At 40.9% G+C, this 22582-nt stretch overlaps 3 protein-coding genes across 4 annotated transcripts in view; 1 reads left to right on the top strand and 2 right to left on the bottom strand.

Moving 5' to 3' along the window:
• mgat4b (alpha-1,3-mannosyl-glycoprotein 4-beta-N-acetylglucosaminyltransferase B) overlaps positions 1–5247 on the bottom strand; it is a 242742-nt gene extending 237495 nt beyond the window's left edge. Inside the window, exon 1 of the mRNA XM_045723878.2 lies at positions 4732–5247. Coding sequence (XP_045579834.1) covers positions 4732–4828 — 97 coding nt within the window. The 5' untranslated portion in view covers positions 4829–5247. The remainder of the gene's footprint in view (positions 1–4731) is intronic.
• A 10499-nt stretch (positions 5248–15746) lies between these two features.
• sqstm1 (sequestosome 1) lies at positions 15747–19739 on the top strand. Its single transcript, NM_001139753.1, has 3 exons — positions 15747–16035; positions 17118–17139; positions 19125–19739. Exons 1-3 carry the CDS (start codon positions 15867–15869, stop codon positions 19207–19209), a joined length of 276 nt encoding a protein of 91 aa, NP_001133225.1. The 5' UTR covers positions 15747–15866; the 3' UTR covers positions 19210–19739.
• A 43-nt stretch (positions 19740–19782) lies between these two features.
• mrnip (MRN complex interacting protein) lies at positions 19783–22557 on the bottom strand. Of its 2 annotated transcripts, none has more exons than XM_014211975.3 (7): positions 22390–22557; positions 22215–22274; positions 21890–21996; positions 21471–21537; positions 21117–21250; positions 20685–20775; positions 19783–20610 (listed from the first exon to the last, which is right to left on the bottom strand). In XM_014211975.3, the coding sequence occupies exons 1-7, from the start codon at positions 22447–22449 to the stop codon at positions 19942–19944; spliced, it is 1188 nt and encodes a 395-aa protein (XP_014067450.1). In that variant the 5' UTR covers positions 22450–22557; the 3' UTR covers positions 19783–19941. The 2 variants fall into 2 exon arrangements, with proteins under 2 accessions (XP_014067450.1, XP_045579833.1); XM_045723877.2 differs by having other exon boundaries at positions 19783–20443.
• Between the last annotated feature and the right edge of the window lie 25 nt (positions 22558–22582).

Below are 22582 nucleotides of genomic sequence, written 5' to 3'. Positions count from 1 at the left end.
ATTGCTGGGGAACATTGACCTAACACTGTTGATATTAAATTGGCATCTGCTGAGTGGCAAGGTGCAGTGTTATTCGGCCATCTCAGATAGATTGAAACAGCCCTCAGCCCCCATTGGAATAAATGTATCAAACAAGCTTCTGCAATCACGTTTAGCTGTTTGCTTGACTGAATTAATTTGCTAGAGTGCTGGCTGGCTCAGAGGGGCACGTCAAGGAATACTGACACACACACACACACACTCTCTCCCCGTTTCGCTCCTGAGGTAATTGCCATCAGTCTGGGAGTCAATATCGAAGACACACACACTCCAGTCAACCGCACATGACAGTAGACAGGATGCACAAGCCAGAAACAAGGCCTTCAAGAGGAAACTGGTAATAATAATGATGATGATGATGACACTGAGGAGAGAATGAGGATGATGTCTTGGCAGGAAATAGCAGGGGGGGGGGGGGGGGGGGGGATTACAGAGAGGAGCCGCAGTTATTCAACAATTAAGTCAGAATAGGAGGCATGTTCTCAGTCTTAATAACACCCCCTCCCCCCCTCCCCTGGTAATCATAGAGTTGTTGGGGAATACATGTAAATATTGTGATATGATGCAGTGAATGTGTTGGAGTTGATTGATTTCAGAATACAGAATACAGCTTTCTTCACATTAGTCTATGCTTTAGTCTCTGAACCTAATGTATCCTCTCTGTAGCACAACCTAAACATAGCCATCTGGAAAGTGTAAAGACCCCAGGATAAATTGCCAAACTGTGATATTTGGACTGCTATTATTAGATAATCTTTTAGGGGTGGATCAGCTTCAACATTGCAAATAGATTGCGGCTTCTATCAAATTTGGACACATCTCATTCAAGGGTTTTTATTTTTACTATATTGTAGAATAATAGTGAAGACATCAAAACTATTAAATAAAACATATGGAATCACGTAGTAACCAAAAAAATTGTTAAACAAAGTAGCCACCCTTTGCCTTGTATTGTATTGTGTCCAAACTTTTGACTGGGGCGAAGGTTCACCTTCCAACAGAACAACGACCAAGACAACGCGACAGTGGCTTCGGGACAAGTCTCTGAATGCCCTTGAGTGGCCCAGCCAGAGCCCGGACTTGAACCCGATCTAACATCTCTGGGGAGACCAGAAAATAGCTGTGCAGCTTAAGGTGCTTCAACAAAGTACTGAGTAAAGGGTCTGAATACTTATGTAAATGTAATATTTAAATTTCCAAAAATGTCCAGAAACCAGTTTTTGCGGTGTCATTATGAGGTATTGTGTGTTGATTGATGGGGGAAAAAAACGATTTAATCAATGTTAGAATAAGGCTGTAACGTAACAAAATGTTGAAAAAGTGAAGGGGTCTGAATACTTTCCAAATGCACTGTAACTCACCACACTTTTCCAATCACAAAAACACACACCCCATCTTCCATCACAACCACACTCCCCCACATATACACCCACACACTGTGCCTTCAATGTCCTCTGTTTCTCTACTATGTTGATTCCTACCTAATTTCGAGCTTTTGAGTACTTTTGTGTTCCAGTTACTTATATTTGAAGATGTATTATTTCAATTTCTTCTACTGCTATAAATAGAAAGTCCAATACAAATTATTTTACAACATTCCCTATCTTGAATGGTATAGTGTATTTACAGTTGTATTTGATCGTTTTCCCTTTTTTTATTACAATCCCCACCATGGATAGTATTGGGTGTTCCATTATTCGACTCCTCTATGGGAACTTTTTAATATTTAGAATAGTCATGGAGTAGTCTCGGTGTCTCAGAACAGTCGGTTATCAATGTACAGTTGATCTACTATGAGAGCTACACGTTTCCCTTTTAATCTATTCACTTTGAAGAGTGGGTTCAGAACTTTGCGCCATTCTGCAATTTCCTTCGGGAACTGATAACTATTTTCGTGCCAGCAAGTCTTTTGCCCAGGCTTTTAACCATTATTTTATCCTTAAAATAATGCAAATTTGGCACTCGTATCGCTGTCCGAAACGATGTACACTTTCGAGTTTGATTTTGGTCGACAGTGTCGCCTGGGATCTGTAGCGCTTTAACCAGGAAATCTTTCACCACACTCTGAATCTTGACCCTCATTATCTTTAATACCGGTAAAAAGTACCAGATTTTCTCGCAGAAATCTAGTCTGTATTTCAAGTAAGGCTTCTCTCAGAAACATGTCATCTTTTTTAAGTTCTTTAACATCTGTTTCAATAGTATTGACTACCTTTTAGCTTGTTTCTTTCTTTCTCCATTGACGCGGCTTTTTCGTCACTCATCTCGAGGCTTGCCTTCAACTCCTTTATATCTTTACTGACTAGTTCAAGTATGCCCAATTTACCATTTATCTTCTTTAGTAAGTGGGTTTCTACACTTACCATTCCAGGTGGTGAAAAGCATAAATCATCTGTGTCAGACGAGGAGTCTCGTTTTCTTTTGGGGAATTGGTTCTCCATGCTGTTTTGGTGTTGGTCGATAAATTTCTCTAGCCTTATAATTAGTTTTGTGTTGTTATCCAGAATTAAGCATATTGCCCACGAGTATACGAAGTGCTAATATTTAGTCAGATTTACAGTTATTTAATATTAGGTTTTTAATCTTGAAGCATTCTGCTCTGCTGTCTTCAGTCCGCCATTGATCCTCCTAACTGTGGTATTTGTTAAGGTAAATGTGCAGTGTGTCCAAAAACATTTTCCAAGGCATGTGTTTGATAGGCAAACATTAAAGCTACAATATGCAACTTTTTGGGAGACCCAACCAAATTCACATAGAAAGGTGAGTTATAGATCTTTCATTCTCGCTGAAAGAAAGTCTAAGGAGTAGATCTGTTCTATGTGTGCCATTTCTATGATTCCCGTTCTGAAGTTTAGTTTTTTCATATTTTACTTTTGAACACCAGCTTCAAATAGATGAATATACAATATGTTTGGTTTTGGAATATATATTTCACTAGAGGTTTAGATGGTACAATGACTCTCTACACAATGACTGCTTGTTTGTCACAAACTGAAATGAGGCAAACTATTAGAATATCAGCAACCAGGAAATGGCAGAGCGATTTCTGCATATTGCATCTTTAATCTTCATGTGCAGGGTCCTAGCAGAATGAAAAAATGAAGACGCATCCAAAGGGGAGGCAGGTAGCCTAGTGGTTAGAGCGTTGGACGAGTAACCGAAAGGTTGCAAGATTGAATCCCCGAGCTGACAAGGTAAAAATCTGTCATTCTGCCCCTGAACAAGGCAGTTAACCCATTGTTCCTAGGCCGTCATTGAAAATAAGAATTTGTTCTTAACTGACTTGCCTAGTTAAATAAAGGTTAAAAAAAAAGCTCAGGGGCACACTGCACACACCCATCACAGTGAAGGTGCACTTCCATTGTGGTGCTAATCGTTTGTATTGGCTCCTGAGAAGAAGGGTCTGCAGGTTTTCTAAAGGGTCTATACGATCTGTGTGAAACCAACTAGAAATAGGCATGAGTCATGACCCTATCAAGTTTCTCCGAAATTTGGCACCAATGTCCAGGGAATTTGGCAGCTGCATCATAATAAGGACAACCGACTGAATTCCAGATCTACTGTAGTAATCGATTAGGAATTTTTCCTCACAACTTTTTTTTTTTTTTTTAAGACATTTGCATGATTTGTTTAAATCATTAATCATGCATTGGAGTTCCCAACAACATTGTGAGAGGCAGTGGCTTGAAAAGTCCCTCTTTATATGTATAGAGACTTAATCAAGTGTCTTCTGTGCAGAATTGGGTGACTAATTACCACTAAAAAGGAATATATTAATAGTTTGATTTTATTTGTGATATCCTCCCGTTGTTTATGCAACACTTGGCATGGACCAAAGGGGAGTGCAAGGCTCCCAACACTATTGGGGCTTGATGAAAGACCTGTGTGTGAACTGTCAATACATACTGTATACCAGACAGCACTTTGAGGGATTCTGGCTGCATTTACACAGGCAGCCCAATTCTGATCTTTTGCCCAATTATTGGCAAAAGATAAGATCGGCCAAAAGACCGCTTAGTGGCAAAAGATCAGAATTGGGCTGCCCTGTCAGCTGGGATGCCTGTGTAAACAGCAGCCTATCCGCCTAGGAACGGGCACGTCTGCTTGCCCAGCAACTTCAAAACATACAAAGCACCATACGTTCAAACCAAGGGGAAAAGATTCATCCTTAGCCTACATGCACTGGCACTTGAAGTTACATTTTTGCAAGTTCCTCACAAACATTGTATCAGCAATCATAATCTACAGCTACTTTGTTTCAATATTGTTGCTAGAGATGCGCACTTTGAGCAATCATCTGATTCATAATGTCAACATTATGTTCATACAGAGGAAAATATACCAAAATTACCCTGTCCATGCAGGCTGAGGAATATAAAGACGCATGTCTTGGGGGCCTTTAAAATGTATTTATCAACAATCTGTTCAATGTAGGCAAATGTTGCAAAATAAACGCATGACAAAAGGTAGAGGGGTCTGACTGGTGCCACCCGGTGAAAACAGACTTTTCCTCATGGTCGATGGATAACAGGAAATTGAAATGTCAAACACCAACACCAGAATCTTATTTCCAAACACAGCTACACGAGATCAGACCGATGTTTTGTGTAGTTCGTCTCCAACATCAGACGAAATCTACCAAATCGCCTCAACACTCCCCCGCCTCGTGGTGTGATATAGCAGCTACTTTACCTTTGGAGTTGCTGAATGCAGTGTACCAGGAGAGCGAAATGAGTCCGCATAAACCGAACAATACGACCGTTAGGAAGGTGCCATTTCGGAGCCTCATCTCCGGATCCCCGGGCTCATGTCCGAACTTGAGTGCGGGGGTATCTGGGCTCTCTCAGCTCGTTTGCTGCACTTCCAGTATAGAAATGCCTCTTCACGCCTGGCAGTCAGAGCGGAGGCTGAGTTTGTTATTGCGCGGCGCTCTGCTCTCGGGTTGACTACTCATTTGCACAAGCAGGGAGTGCTTGGGGAGGAGTTGCCAGAAAAGAGGAGGAGGAGGGGGGTGTTTTCTCTCTCTCTGATCCTTCTCGAGTCAGTGCGGACGGAGTGGTTAAGAGGCATGCCATGTAGTGTTGCGACTCTGCTAGTGGGCGTTGAAACGTGTGATGCAGCAGTTCCAGGTTTACCTTCATATCCGTTCATTAATTTTCAGATTTCGCTCATGGATTGAATGGCATATGTGCCGAGGTAGCCTACAACTGCTTCTCCATATTCGGATCCTGACGGGGTGCACAGTGCATCTTTACATTTCATTTGACTTCTGCTATAACATGGAAAGCAAACCATATTCCCAAATCCATAGAGTTATTTAACCTACCTAGAACATTTGTCCAAAAGAAAAGATAAACTTAAATCAACGGTTTTTCGTAGGCCCATAATAACAATCAAATCAGTTAAATGGGATTCTGACTACCACTTCCATTTTAGGGCCAGCAGGAGCAGTGCATCTCTCTCCACACCTGACTGGAACACACCTGTTTTATAGGCTACACAAATTAGCAGTAGGGGCTGTAACACTGAGGTGGCAGCATCATGTTGTGGGGGTGCTTTGCTGCAGGAGGGACTGGTGTACTTCACAAAATAGATGGCATCATGAGGTAGGAAAATTATGTGGATATATTGGGTCTTTCAAATGGGTCTTCCAAATGGACAATGACCCCAAGCATACTTCCAAAGTTGTGGCAAAATGGCTTAAGGACAACCAAGTCAAGGTATTGGAGGGGCCATCACAAATTCCTGACCTCAATCCTATAGAACATTTGTGGGCAGAACTGAAAAAGCGTGTGCGAGCAAGGAGGCTTACAAACCTGACTCAGTTACACCAGCTCTGTCAGGAGGAATGGGCCAACATTCACCAAACTCATTGTGGGAAGCTTGTGGAAGGATACCTGAAACGTTTGACCCAAGTTAAACAATTTAAAGGCAATGCTACCAAATACTAATTGAGTGTATGTAAACTGCTAACCCAATGGGAATGTGATGAAAGAAAGAAATACTGAAATAAATCATTCTCTCTACTATTATTCTGACATTTCACATTCTTAAAATAAAGTGGTGATCCCAACTGACCTAAAACAGGGAATTTTTACTCAGATTAAATGTCAGGAATTGTGAAAAACAGAGTTTTTAAATGTACTTGGCTAAGGTGTATGTAAACTTCTGACTTCAACTGTACATCCAGCTGAGCTGAGTAACATCCAGCTCAGAGTTACATCCAGCATCTGGCTCTGAGTTACATCCAGCTGGATGTATCTCTGAGCTGGATGAAACACTTCAAAATAAGAGTCCCTCGATTTATCATTCCAATATAAAAATCCAGCGAGTTCCAATTTCAAAATAAAAGTCCCTCGATTTGTCATGTATGTATGTTTATGCATATTTTATTTCAGTTCAATAAAAATATAAAAACCCAGGGGGGAATGTCATAAAATTAATCAGTCAACTTAAACTCTGGACAATTTTAGTCTAGTTTTAGTCACAACCATTTGTCACATAATAGTTTTTCTATTAAATAATGAATATTTAGGTTACCTCAAACTTCCATCATGTGTACACTCAGATAGCTTTATCCAACTAGGTCTACTATCCTCTCATATACCTTAGTTGGCAACATTGATATTGTGACATATTGTTACCAATGCCAGCCATAATTAACCATATGGCTACAGCTTAAACAATTTACAGATCTGATTTTCTCCCCATCATAATCATCAAGGGGGGTAAATGGTTTCTTGAACAGGGGAGAATTTTCACTTTCCCTAAATGCCAGACGTATTACTGTATTCCTAAAAATCAACAAATAGTTTTTCCCATAGGAAAAAGCAACCGCAACTCGCATTTGTGGACCGCGGTGCAAGAGCTGCCTCACAGATGAATGAGCACATAGGAAAATAGAGCTTCTGATGTGATCAAATCGAAAATAGCCTACATGAAAGTAAGAGTGCGAGTAAACATTGTTTCTAGTTGAGGTTAGGTACAAGTCAAGTGTCCTGGGACTTGGGTTCGCACCAGTAAAAAAGATATAGTGACTGAAGTGACCGACTAGGGGCTGTCTTGGAGAGCCGGGCAGATCAGCTTAATCAAACGGTGTCATTTATTGTTGATGAAATTAATACTGTTTGTCTGAAACAAATTCCAGAAAGCTATTCCCAATCTCAGCCTCTTCCCTGGGTGAAACAGTGTGAGATCACACCAGATCTAAGAACCTGTATCGTACTGTATTACTAGGCAGAGCTCCCCATGCTCTAACTATCTCAGTCCATTAAACCTGGGGTGAGATAGTTCATCAACACACTTATCCTTCTACAGCTGTACATACATACATGCATGCATACATACATACATACATACATACATACATACATACATACATACATACATACATACATACAGTACCAGTCAAAAGTTTGGACACACCTATTCATTCAAGCATTTTTCTTTATTTTTACTATTTTCTACATTATAGAATAATAGTGAAAACATCAAAACTATGAAATAACACATATGGAATCATGTAGTACCCTAATGTTTTATATTTTAGATTCTTCAAAGTAGCCACCCTTTGTCTTGATGACAGCTTTGCACACGCTTGGCATTCTCTCAACCAGCTTCATGAGGAAGGCTTTTCCAACAGTCTTGAAGGAGTTCCCGCATATGCTGAGCACTTGTTGGCTGCTTTTCCTTCACTCTACGATCCAACTCATCCCATACCATCTCAATTGGGCTGATGTCGGGTGATTGTAGAGGCCAGGTCATCTGATGCAGCACTCCATCACTCTCCTTCTTGGTAAAATACCCTTTACACAGCCTGGAGGTGTGTTGTGTCATTGTCCTGTTGAAAAACAAATGATAGTCCCACTAAGCGCAAACCAGATTGGATGGCGTATTGCTGCAGAATGGTAGCCATGGTAGCCATGCTGGTTAAGTTTGCCTTGAATTCTAAATAAATCACAGACAGTGTCACCAGCAAAGCACCCCCACACCATCACACCTCCATGCTTCATGGTGGGAACCACACATGCGAAGATCATCTGTTCACCTACTCTGCATCTCACAAAGACACGGCGTTTGGAACCAAAAATCTCAAATTTGGACTCATCAGATCAAAGGACAGATTTCCACCGGTCTAATGTCCATTGCTACGGTTTCTTGGCCCAAGCAAGTCTCTTATTATTATTGGTGTCCTTTAGTAGAGGTTTCTTTGCAGCAATTCGACCATGAAGGTCTGATTCACACAGTCTCCTCTGAACAGTTGTCGTTGAGATGTGTCTATTACTTGAACTCTGTGAAGCATTTATTTGGGCTACAATCTGAAGTGAAGTGCAGTTAACTCAAACAAACTTATCCTCTTCAGCAGAGGGAACTCTGGGTCTTCCTTTCCTGTGGCAGTCCTCATGAGAGCCAGTTTCATCATAGCGCTTGATGGTTTTTGCGACTGCACTTGGTGAAACTTTCAAAGTTCTTGAAATTTCCCGAATTGACTGACCTTTATGTCTTAAATTAATGATGGACTGTCGTTTCTCTTTGCTTATTTGAGCTGTTCTTTTCATAATATGAACTTTTACCAAATAGGGCTATCTTCTGTATACCTTGTCACAACACAATTGATTGGCTCAAACACATTAAGAAGGAAAGAAATTCCACAACTGTACTTTTAACAAGGCACACCTGTTAATTGAAATGCATTCCAGGTGACGACCTCATGAAGCTGGTTGAGAGAATGCCAAGAGTGTGCAAAACTGTCATCAAGGCAAAAGGTGGCTACTTTGAAAAATCCAAAATCTAAAATATATTTTGATTTAACACTTTTCTTTTGGTTTCTACATGATTCCATAAGTGTTCTTTCATAGTGTTGATGTTTTCACTGTCTACAACGTAGAAAATAGTAAAAATAAAGAAAAGGTGTGTCCACACTTTTGACTGGTACTGATATATATGCATGTAAACTTCCGACTTCAACTGTGTACATACATACATACATACATACATACATACATACATACATACATACATACATACATACATACATACATACATACAGTTGAAGTCGGAAGTTTACATACACTTAGGTTGGAGTCACTAAAACTCATTTTTCAACCACTCCACAAATTTCTTGTTAACAAACTATAGTTTTGGCAAGTCGGTTAGGACATCTACTTTGTCCATGACACAAGTCATTTTTCCAACAATTGTTTACAGACAGATTATTTCACTTATAATTCACTGTATCACAATTCCAGTGGATCAGAAGTTTACATACACTAACTTGACTGTGCCTTTAAAAAGCTTGGAAAATTCCTGAAAATGATGTCATGGTTTTAAAAGCTACTGATAGGCTAATTGACATCATTTGAGTCAATTGGAGGTGTACTGCTGGATGTATTTCAAGGCCTACATTCAAACTCAGTGCCTCTTTGCTTGACATCATGGGAAAATCAAAAGAAATCAGCCCCCCCCCCCCCACCCAAAAAACAAAAACAAAGTCTGTTTCATCCTTGGGAGCAATTTCCCAACGCCTGAAGGAACCACGTTCATCTGTACAAACAATAGTATGCAAGTATAAACACCATGGGACCACACAGCCGTCATACCGCTCAGGAAGGAAGAGTGAAGAGGTGACTTCGGGATGCTGGCCTTCTAGGCAGAGTTGCAAAGAAAAAGCCATATCTCAGACTGGCCAATAAAAATAAAAGATTAAGATGGGCCACAGACACTGGACAGTGGAACTCTGCCTGGAAGGCCATCATCCTGGAGTCACCTCTTCACTGTTGACGTTGAGACTGGTGTTTTGTGGGTACTATTTAATGGAGCTGCCAGTTGAGAACTTGTGAGGCGTCTGTTTCTCAAACTAGACACTCTAATGTACTTGTCCTCTTGCTCAGTTGTGCACCGGGGCCTTCTATTCTGGTTAGAGCCAGTTTGCACTGTTCTGTGAAGGGAGTAGTACACAGCGTTGAACCAGATCTTCAGTTTCTTGGCAATTTCTCGCATGGAATAGACTTAATTTCTCAGAACAAGAATAGACTGGCGAGTTTCAGAAGAAAGTTCTTTGTTTCTGGCCATTTTGAGCCTGTAATCGAACCCACAAATGCTGATGCTCCAGATACTCAACTAAGACTAGAAGAAGGCCAGTTTTATTGCTTCTTTAATCAGAACAACAGTTTTCAGCTGTGTTAACATAATTGCAGAAGGGTTTTCTAATGAACAATTTGCCTTTTAAAATGATAAACTTGGATTAGTTAACACAATGTGCCATTGGAACACAGGAGTGATGGTTGCTGATAATGGGCCTCTGTTCGCCTATGTAGATATTCCATTAAAAATCAGCCGTTTCCAGCTACAATAGTCATTTACAACATTAACGCTGTATTTCTGATCAATTTGATGTTATTTTAATGGACAAAAAGTGTTATTTTCTTTCAAAAACAAGGACATTTCTAAGTGACACCAAACTTTTGAACGATAGTGTATATAGTGCATTTGTAAAGTATTCAGACCCTTCCCTTTTTCCACATTTTGTTACAGCCTTATTCTAAAATTGATCAAATATATTTTTTCTTCATCAATCTACACACAATGCCCATAACGATAAAGCAAAAAACAGGTTTTAGTAAAAAACAGAATTACCTTATTTACATAAGTATTCAGACCCTTCTCTATGAGACTCGAAATTGAGCTCATGTGCATCCTGTTTCCATTTATTATCCTTGAGATGTTTCTACAACTTGATTGGAGTCCACCTGTGGTAAATTCAATTGATTGGACATTATTTAGAAAGGAACACACCTGTCTATATAATGTCCGAGAGTTGACAGTGCATCTCAGAGCAAAAACCAAGCCATGAGGTTGACAGGATTGCGTTGAGGCACAGATCTGGGGAAGGGTACCAAAACTGTATTAGCAGACCAATATAGTGATATTTTTAGCGCAGGCAATTATTATTATTTTACTTTCTTCGTATCGACTAAGCCTGCAATTCATAGCTCTTGTGTAGGTGGTGATAGTACTACTGTCAACTATTTAATGTTGAATTTTCAAAATGAGAATTGTGCAATAACAGGCAACTATCAAACAGTACACGTTGTCTATCCGCAACGTTGGCTAGGCCTAAATATTTTCGTTTTGATAAATGCGCCATTATAAAAATCGTGAATAATGTCTGCAAAGCAAATGTGGTTATTCCAATGAGAAAGAATAAACATCAATCATTTTGCACATTTGCCACAAATTGCCAGGGATAGGCTAAATGTACAAATGAAACATCTTTGTGAGGGAACTTCTAACAATTCTCAGCAATATCCTGCAATTACAACAGGTCCCTGGCATTCAATAATATTATATGCGTGCCATGTGGCAGGCCTTAGGTTCGTGGAGAAATGCTATCATCTAGCGGTGAAAGTAGAACTTTACGCATGCCACATAGTAGGCCTGTCGTGCGTGCGATCATCCCACCATTTACGACCAGAGACAATTACTCCCCAGAGTCCTAAAATAACCATAACAATGGATATAACATCATGATCATCATCTAGTTCAATCATAGAAATTTGCAACATTTCAATATATTCACATTCATAGGCTATTCTTAAAGTTATGGGCGTTTTCATTTGAGCATAATGGTAATAATGATTGATTCATTGGACACATTGAGTGACAATGAATAAGACTTAATCCAGATATTTAATGGTAGAGGTCCACGAATTATTATACAACATCGTCATCGGCCCATAAACAGATCTGATCTAGTGTCTATATCTGTTTCTAGAAGCATCCTGCGCTTTCTACGGATCACCAAACGCGCGGAAAAAATCCCTAGTTTAATTAATAAAGCGGTCATGGGACATGAGAATCAGGTGACGGAGCATCACCAAAAGGCAGGAAGTAAGGGTGAGACGAAAAGTATCGCTCTTTCACGGTTGTCACGAGTTACCACAGCCACAAAGTTAAAACCGGAAAGGCTATATTGTCAAAATTCATGAAAACACAAATGTGCCGTTTGGTCTTAATTTAAGGTTGGGCATAAGATTAGGTTTAGAATTAAATGGTAAGAAGATCCATTTTATAAATGGGCGTGGTTTAGCCATAATTACAACTTTGTGGCTGTGGTAACCAGTAACGACCATATTTTTATTAAGGCTAAACACCGTCTATTTCTAAAATTGATCTTCTTAAAATATGATTTTAAACCTTAACCACACTGCTAACCTTATGCCTACCCCTCACCTTAAATTAGGACCAAAAAGCACATTTTTGTTTTTATGAATTTCAACAATATAGGCAATTTGACTTTGTGGCTGGGATAATTAGTGACAACCCTCTGACCAGTAGGCAAGTCGTGCGTGCGTACACCCCACAATAAAGTTATGAGCATGGTCATTTGAGCATAATGGTAATAATTATAGATTCATTGGACAAATTGAGTGACAATGAACAAGACTTGTCAAAGCACAACACAATAGTCATACCACAACTAATGTAAATGAATAGTCTTGATGTCAGTAATCCAGATATTTAATGGTTAAGATCCATGAATTATGACAACATAGACATCGGCCCATAAACAGACTTGATCTAGTATCTATATCTGTTTCTAGAAGCATCCTGCGCTTTCTACGGATTACCAAACGCGCGAAAAAAAATCCCCAGTTTGATAATGCGGTCATGGGACATGAGAATCAGATGACGGAGCACCACCAAAAGGCAGAAAGTAAGGGTGAGACGAAATGTGTCGTTCTTTCACGGTTGTCACTAGTTATCACAGCCACAGAGTTGAAACTGTAGGCTATATTGTAAAAATTCATGAAAACAGACATGTGATGTTTGGTCTTAATTTAACGGTTAGGCATATGATTTGGTTTAAAATTAGATTTTAAGAAGATACATTTTATAAATGGGCGTGATTTAGCCATAATTACAACTTTGTGGCTGTGGTAACTAGTAACGACCATGAATTATGACAACATAGTCATTGGGCCATAAACAGATCTGATCTAGTGTCTATATCTGTTTCTAGAAGCATCCTGCGCTTTCTACGGATGACCAAATGAACATTTTTTTTAATTAATTTCTATAATATAGCCAATTTGGATATTGTGGGTGTGGTAATTGATGATTTTTTTGTTGTTGATTTTTTAAACATTTTATTTCACCTTTATTTAACCAGGTAGGCAAGTTGAGAACAAGTTCTCATTTACAATTCCGACCTGGCCAAGATAAAGCAAAGCAGTTCGACAACATACAAAACACAGAGTTACACATGGAGTAAAACAACATACAATCAATGATACAGTAGAAAAATAAGAATATATACAATGTGAGCAAATGATGTGAGATAAGGGAGGTAAAGGCAAAAAAAGGCCATGGTGGCAGAGTAAATACAGTATAGCAAGTAAAACACTGGAATGGTAGATTTGTTATTTGAAGAAAGTTCAAAGTTAAAATATAAATAATATGGTGCAAAGGAGAAAAATAAATAAAATAAATAAATACAGTAGGGGAAGAGGTAGTAGTTTGGGCTAAATTATAGATGGGCTATGTACAGGTGCAGTGATCTGTGAGCTGCTCTGACAGCTGGTGCTTAAAGCTAGTGAGGGAGATAAGTGTTTCCAGTTTCAGAGATTTTTGTAGTTCGTTCCACGCATTGGCAGCAGAGAACTGGAAGGAGAGACGACCAAAGGAGGAGTTGGCTTTAGGGGTGACCAGAGAGATATACCTGCTGGAGTGCGTGCTACAGGTGGGTGCTGCTATGGTGACCAGTGAGCGGAGATAAGGGGGGACTTTACCTAGCAGGGTCTTGTAGATGACCTGGAGCCAATGTGTTTGGCGACGATTATGAAGCGAAGGCCAGCCAACGAGAGCGTACAGGTCGCAGTGGTGGGTAGTATATGGGGCTTTGGTGACAAAACGGATGGTAACTCTCTTTCACCCAGATCACCAGACACACCACTTTGGTTGAATATGTTCTGAGCAATAAAGTGCATTGAACCATTGCCTGACACAACATATCACCTTGAAGGTGTAATAATCACAGGCCTATATTTGATCATTTTCCTATTGGCTGGGCTAGGTTGCCTAATGGGCAGATAGCCTAGTGCTTGGGCCAGTAACCGAAAGGTTGCCACATCAAATCCCCCAGCTGACAGGAATCTGTTGATCTGCCCCTGAACAAGACAGTTAATTTGTTCTTACCTGACTTGCCTAGTTAAATAAATAAAATACTGCACAATGATGAATAGGCCTCTTTAAACTAATATAATTTTTTATTGAACTAGGCAAATCAGTTAAGAACAAATTCCTATTTACAATGATGGCCTAGGAGCAGTGAGTTACCTGCCAGAATGACAGATTTTTACCTTGTCAGCTCGGGGATTCGATCTAGCAACCTTTCAGTTACTGACCCAATGCTCTAACCACTAGGCTACCTGCCTAATTGTGTCTAGCCTAGATGCTTTTAGTAGATGTATTGAAAATAATAGTGACATATTATCCTATTAAAACGTACATTAGCTCATGTCTTGGTTTAATAATGCTGTTTGTCAAAGTAGGCCAAATCAACTAACTTATTCTACACACAACACAAGTATAGGGCACATAGCTTTATAAGTTGGGCACATCTCCTTATAGCCTAGGTCTTTTAGGGCACTAGAACAAAGTGCATGGTCATGGTCTTTTTATTAGCCCACCTGCATACGAATTTACAATGTGGATACCTGCCTACAGTAGTCTAGCTCTCTGACTTAAGCCAAATATATTCCTCACAATTTTATATGACTAAATAGCAATAATAGAGTTGGTTCAGGCTATGTGAATCCAGTGTGGACTATTTTGACAGACTATAAATATCCGCAAACCCCCTCTTCAAATATCAAGTAGTAAACGAGGTCTTAATGTTTAAAGTCAAGTCTACAAGTCTAGAGCTCAGTCCAGTTAAATTATGGTCCAATGACGCTGATCTCACTCTACAACATGGTCTCAGAGCATTTCGTATTATTCTATATATAAATCCGAGGCATGTATGGGATGTATTAATTTGTGGATGTCTATCATCCATTTCGTATGATATGTTAGGAATTACAATTGGTACAATATGTTACGAATTTACAAAACATATGACATGTTAGAAATTCCAATTTGTTGTCGCTAACTTTAGGTAGGTGACTAACTCTAGCTAGCACTAGGGTTTAGGGGTTAAGGTTATGAGTTAGGTTAAAGGGTTAAGTTTAGGGGAATGGTTAGCTAACATGCTAAGTAGTAAGTAGGTGCTAAAATGCTAAAGTTGTCCGTAATGGGATTTGAACACACAACCTTTGGGTTGCTAGATGTTCCCGTTATTACAACCAACCACCCACCCTATCTTCTGTAACCATATCAAATGTAACATATAGTAATTAGAGTATTCCAGATTGACATTTATTATGTTACGTCTAGTCTATGAGACAAGTCTGCACGCGGGGAATTCCCGTATGGAAAGTGCCTTGTCATTCCTCGGCCTTCCATTTTACCCTTTGGCGTCGCGTCCCACCCATTTGTTTACATTACCTTGCCTTTTGCGCACAATAACAGAAGGCGAATAGAGCTTTGTCATTTTGGACCGTGGACTTCCCCCCCCGATGCCGCACGAAACCCTCGTGATTGGCTAGACCGACGTATAAATATTACACCAGCCGTCGTATTAAGGTTTATACGCGGAACTGTACCCAGAACAGCGAGACGCACTGACAGCGAGCTTACAGTGGAGCCGGCCTTTAACATTTTAACTGCGCAACAAATATTTTACAGCGAAAAATTGGGCTGAAAGTAAGTCGTGAGAAGACTCGACTATGTCTATGACCGTGAAAGCCTATCTCCTTGGGAAGGAACACATACCGAAAGAAATTCGTCGCTTTGCTGTCGACCAAGATGTTTCAACGAGTTTTGAGTATTTGAATCGAAAGGTTGTTGATGTTTTCTCAACACTGCGAAATGTCCCCTACCAAATGTTTTACAAAGGTAAGCCTATACTGTCAAGTGTTTCATTACAGGCCTATGGTACAGTGTTTTCGATCGTGTTATTGTCATCAATATTTCTGGCGGTAATTTTGTTGTAATATTCCATAACATCGCGCCCGACAAAGTAATTGCTAACTTAATTAGTAATTGCTAACTAAAGTTATTGCTAACTTTACTACCTAGTTTACTTGAGTAGGCCTATCAATTGATTAATGTCGTGTCATAGGCCTAGACCAAAGTGCGTCAATAAATTAAGTGAAATAATCTGCTGATTGAAAGTTTCAATAACAGGAGTGAGCTTGACGAATAACAGTATAGATCTCAAGATGACAATTTGTCTTTATGCACCAGAAAAAAATCTGGTAGAACTGGTACACAGAACATTATTGAAGTCTACATTTGACATTGCATTTCATAGTGAATGTCAGATCGAGAGTGAGCAGCAAATAGGCTGTTACATGTATGTCATATATGCAATGATGTATACCTGTTCTACTACATTTCTCTGAGATCGCTCTACTTGTAGGCCTACCATCAGTTCATAGTGGAATAACTTAGCAACAGATGGCATTAACACCCCCCCCCCCCCCTCCCAAAAAAAGATCAAATCCTGTAAGAGCTCTCCTCCCAAAAAGGGAATCAAAGTTGACCAATTACATACAGTAGTATTATTGACTAGTACCACATCACAAAATTGATGTTTTCCATATTGGGCATCAGGGTTGGGGTCAATTCCATTACAACTCAGTCAAACCAGGAAATTAATTGTTTTTCAATACATGACTTGAAATGAATGTATTGAAAACATTTGGGAATTTTCAATAACTGAACTGGAAATTGACATAGGTGTTGGTCTGAGCACAACACCTTTGTAACAACAGTATTCCCTTAACCTCTGTTTCAAATAAAATAAGCCAGTGAGGATAAGCTGTGGACAGATTTCCTTACTAGTGAACTCCTACTGCTATTATCTAATCATCTGGCCTAGATAAGGAGCTGACAGCAAACAATGGCTTGTGAAACACGTGAGGAGATCAGTGTGTGACAATGCATCGTCTTTTTTTTGTTTACCTTGTACCCAGACGAGGACGGTGACATGATCGCCTTCTCCACCGACGATGAGCTCATCATGGGCCTCACCTGCATCAAGGACGACACCTTCCGCCTCTTCATCAAGGGTGAGTCTTTTGTGATCAAAGATGGTGCATTTTCAAATATAATATATAAAGATGAATCTGTCTGGTATTAAGTTTTTATTACCACTTATGACATAGCATTCTCATTGTTACTGAAACATTGTAGTTATTAATACCTACCCGCATATCCTTTTTTTCCCTTACAGAGAAGAAGGAGCACAGGCGTGAGTTCCCTGCTTTTGCCTTCCCGGGCGGTGTCCCTCCTTTCACCTTTCCCCCTCACCCTGGAGCACCCCATATGGGACCCCATGGCCCACCACCTCATGGTCATGGCCCTCATGCACCCCCCATGGTGCACCCCAACGTGACCTGTGATGAATGCGAGGGCCCGGTGGCGGGGACCCGTTTCAAGTGCACTGTGTGCTCAAACTACGACCTTTGCTCCTCGTGCCAGGCCAAGGGGCTCCACAAGGAGCACGTCCTCCTACCCATCTGGCACCCCTTCAACAACACATTCGAGGTGAGACACGTATGTTTATTGCTTATGTTTTAAAGTGAATATACTTGCAGATACACATCTGAGCAATTTAAAACTCCATTGGAACTGTTTTTTGGTCCAAAAACCTGAAGGGACATATCTATGTGTGGTTAGGGAGAGAAAAATGGCCTCTGTAGTTTTAATCTTGTTCTTCTACACAGTGGTTCCCTCGTGGGAAGTGGATGCGGAAGATGAGACACTGCATGTGGGCTCAGGCTCAGGCCCAAAGCCAAGCCCAGCCTGGTCCCTCTGGGTCCCAGCCTGGTCCCTCTGGTTCCCAGCCAGGCCAGGCGGCCCCCGAGGACAGTCAGCCATCCTCTGATGCCTCATCTGCTTCCTCCCAGCAGTCCCAGGCCAATATGGATTACCTGAAGAACATTGGAGAAGGGGTGGCAGCCATGCTTAGCCCACTGGGTAAGACCAAGTGAAAAGTGCCATATAATTTTTTTTTATCATTTATCAATCCATTATTAGAAATCTACTGACTACTCTAAATTTTAATGTACTGAAATTGCTTACTTACCTCCATGTTGCCTGCAGGTATCGATGTGGATATTGACGTGGAGCACGAGGGGAAGAGGACCAAGGTGACGACCCCACCTGGGTCAGGAGGCCACCCCGGTGCTCGGAGTGACAACGGGACAGGGAGGTCTGAGGGAGCAGGGGCGAACGAGGGAGACATGGAGGTGGACGAGCTGAGCAGCCTGGGGAGCGCCAGTGGTTTGGCTAAGGTATGACACACTGCTTTACAGCTTAATTACTTAATAATCAAAGTTAAAAAATCTGTTTCATTTTAATGAATGATACTTAATCACAGTTAATGGTGAAGAATAAAATTGCCTGTCAGAGGTGGTATGTGTTGTTAAATATTGTATCTCTATGTGCAGGGTGGTAAAGACGCCGGGGGCAGTGGTGACGAGGAATGGACTCACGTGACCTCCAAGGAGGTGGACCCCTCTACAGGAGAGCTCCAGTCTCTCAGGGTGGGTGAGGAGGGCTCACTGGAAGCCCTAGGGTCCCTCACCCCTTCCCAGGGTCCCTCACAGGAACCTCTGAAGTCCCTCACTCTCGCTGAGGCCGCAGCCTACCCCCACTTGCCTCAAGGTACGATAGTTTTAGAATTCTCATATCCTCCATCCCAAGTATTAATTATAGTGATTCCTTATCTTCCTTGCTAGTAGTAACCACTTCAGTCAGTGGTAGTTATATCCTGAGTTGTGGCTTCAGTTAGGAATGTGTCAGTTGTGACTTTAGCTCATGGTTCTTATATCCCTGGTACAGTAGTATTGACTAGTAGAAGTTACTTACATCAGATTGACCCTCCACTGTGTCCAGATGCAGACCCACGCCTGGTGGAGTCGCTGTCCCAGATGCTATCCATGGGCTTCACAGATGAGGGTGGCTGGCTCACCCGTCTTCTCCACACCAAGGACTGCGACGTCGGGGCCGCCCTGGACACCATCCACTACTCCAAACCCCCCCAGAAGTAAAGGGGCCTAAACAAATAACCCTGAGGCACACCACTCCTCCATCCCCCTATCATAGCCATTTCACCAATACTGCCTTCTCTTTCTGTCCCTCTAATCTAATTCACATCTCTCTGGCAATTAGTACCTCAAGCAATAATTGTCTATTAGATCTGAATATGTAATGGTAAATCTCTTGCTATTTTAAGATATCTATTGTACTGACACTTAAGTATAAAGGATTTACTAATCCGGTATTTATCTTAATGATAATTATGACTTTCTATAACCGTTTAACTCAGCGTTAACATATACATGTGTTCATTTTTAAATTGGATTGAAAGGAGTAAAATGTTCACCAACATATAGAATATTAACTCAAGAGCAAGTACCATGCAAGTTGTCGATTAATCAAGTTACGGTTCTTACACTTATTATTGCCAGACGTATAGTCTGTCGTGTCTATTATCGGTGTCATCAGATTCAAGTGAAGGGTGTGAATCATGACTGTCTAACTGAAAACATTTCTCCTCCTGTCAAGACCAAATAAAATACTTCTGCAAAGAAACTGTATTGTCATTGGATTTTCATACTGTCTCATTAAATGCATAGTTTAATAATTTATTGCAACCATGAACTATTAGACAAAATCCAGAGATTAATGGGTTAAACGTTAATTACAAAACATTCAGACTTGTTTACAGCGTAGACTACTAGGCCACTTCGTATATAGATGCACAAAAAAAGAGCAACCATTACATGGCTTTTAAAAAGTGTCATCAAAGTCATCATCTGTGTAGAACAGGGTCCCCAGAGAGAGGGTGGGGCATGGGTGCTTGGTGGGCGGGGTCTGATAACAGACTGGTGCTTCGCTCTCAGGTAAAGTCATATGGGCAGGACCTCCTTTGCTATAGGCTGCCTGCCCAAATCCACAATGGGGGATAGTTGACTTCAGCCTATCAAATGTCTTCCTGGTGCTCTTCCCCAGAAAACCACTACCCCCACCTAGCCCAGCCAATTTGGAAATGCCACTACAGGCCGGTTGTCCAAAAGGGGCTTTTATATAGTTCTGGTGTTTGAGCACCACATTAGGAACATTTGAGAACATTGAACCAGGGGTTTGAAACTCATCCATATGCATTGTACTACCACTCCAGTTGGTCTCATCTTCCTCAGGAGAGGCAGTTAGGAACTGAGCCCATTTGGAGGTCTGTGACACTGCAGTACCCGAGGATCCAGAAGGTTGCGAGGTCATCGCTGTATTTGCTCTGTAGGGGAGTGAGGTTGAAGAGAGTTTGCTGCTGGTAGTTGAGGGTGGTTCAATTACAGTAGGGGGTTTGCTGTAAGCTGGGACTGGTGGTCTGTAGGGAGCTGACTGTTTGGCCCCTGTACAGTGGTCTCCCAATGAGCTGGGGGGTCTGTTGTGTTGTGGCAGCTGTGGTAAAAAGCATATTAGTTAGTACAGACTGCTTGGACATGTGCTAGTATGAATTAGCTTTAGCTGCTTACATTAGCCGACTTCCCTTTCATCCTCCAGCCTTGTGTAGGAGGCATGGTGTCCTCTTCTCCACTGTGATATCCTCTACCTCTCTTCCTTTTTCTGTTGGGCCACATTAATAATCCATGCTGTCACAAATACCTATGCTCAATCTAAACACAGATTCTGTCATAGAGAAGGGTTAGAATTTATTTTAATGAAAATAAACAATCACATTAAAGAGGACTGAATAGTCAACTTTGACAATGATGAGTGGTGCTGTTGGATCAGTGTTTTAGAATGGTGGCCAATTGATCCTCAGATGACCCTGTCAAATGACACTGGTGTTATTGAGAATCAGGAGGGTGTAGACAACAGTGGGGATGACATGTAGGCCACTGTTTAGGCACAAACTTGTACAGGCATAACAAAAATAATTAGCCTGACATGAGTCATGGGCATACCTGACATTTATGTTGCCTTGGAGATGGTTTCTGTCCATGTAAACATTCTCCTCTTCCTCAGCCTCTTCTTGACCCGCACCTTCATCGCTCGTCTGCAGGTATTTACTCCAGCGACTCCCATTAGCCTCTTCTGCCTACAGGAATACAATTATTCATTTACCGGTCTTTTGAATGATAAACAATGTTTTCTTATGATACTCAATGGACAACATGGATTATTGGTTAGGGCTGCTGCCCTAAAACTGCATGTTCAGTTTGTGCCCAACTGCCTATGCCTACATTCAATTGACTGTGTCAAATACATTTGTTTGTGTCCCAAAAAAGTGATGAGCAATAACAATGGTGGGAACTCACATTCTGGTCACAACACTCCTGAGCTTTTTCTACAACCTCTTCTTCAGCCATATCATCCACCTCCTCCCTATCACAAATAATAAAGAAAGAGACATAGCATGATATAGTTCATTTAAGCACACATTTTGCACCTCACCTGGAAGTTAAGCTAGCGGGAAATGACATACAGGGGATACCTGGATCCTAGTCTTCTCACACCACACAACACCCAAACAGGGGTGGCAGTGCATACAGATAAATACATTCCACAGTAATAATCTTTTGACTTCCATTTCTGCCTAGGCCTATTTAAATTCAGTAATGCAAATCATAGGGCTGAAATGGGATGCTCTGTACACTGCTTGCTTCCCGTCAGGGTGTAGACAGTGGTGAGAGTGATGCTATTTTTTCCTCCAACATTTCAATATCAGAAGAGTTACCATCGTGACCAGGCTTTCTGGTCCTGCTCTTCAAGTAGCTCTCCACGCCTGGCATTGACCTTCTGAACATGACGTCTGCAATCCACTCCAGAGCCACGCCCAAACTCCTGGAAATGTTACATGACAGACACTTTGGCCTTGTTCGAGTACATCAAAACCGTGATTTATCATAGTTAAGTTGTGACTGACTTACAAATAATGAGTCATTATTTATGAGTCACTCACCGGCTGCAATGTCGAACAAGCCCATTATATATAAAGTATTTGTAAAATATATTTTACAAATACTTTACTTGTGGTTCGAACAAATCATTAGCTGGCTTACCTTAATGACCGACTGCTTTTCCCCACACAGCTTGCAGTTCCATTTTTTGCTCTTTTTAACCTGCAATTAAGCGCGCAAATATGTTTACACATGCAACGCAAGTTTGAAGATAGCAATGTTGCTAACCTGTTAGCTAGCTAACTAGAAACTCCTACAACTAGCAAACTTAAGTTACCTGTTGCACTTGGTAGGTTTGGCAAGAACAACATCTTAGGACATGAAATTCCTGAACCATGTTCCTTGTTTTAGTTGTAGCAGCTAGCTAAAAACGACTAGTTTGAGATTTTGCCGGGAATGTTTTGAAAAACTGTCGAATGAGGAAACAGGAAACGTGACGTCATACGTCAAGTACCACAGAAAATCTAATT

The sequence above is a fragment of the Salmo salar genome, chromosome 09 (assembly GCF_965601325.2).
Source record: "Salmo salar chromosome 09, fSalSal1, whole genome shotgun sequence".
Lineage (NCBI taxonomy): Eukaryota > Metazoa > Chordata > Actinopteri > Salmoniformes > Salmonidae > Salmo > Salmo salar.
This window is presented reverse-complemented; position numbering and strand designations above follow the sequence as displayed.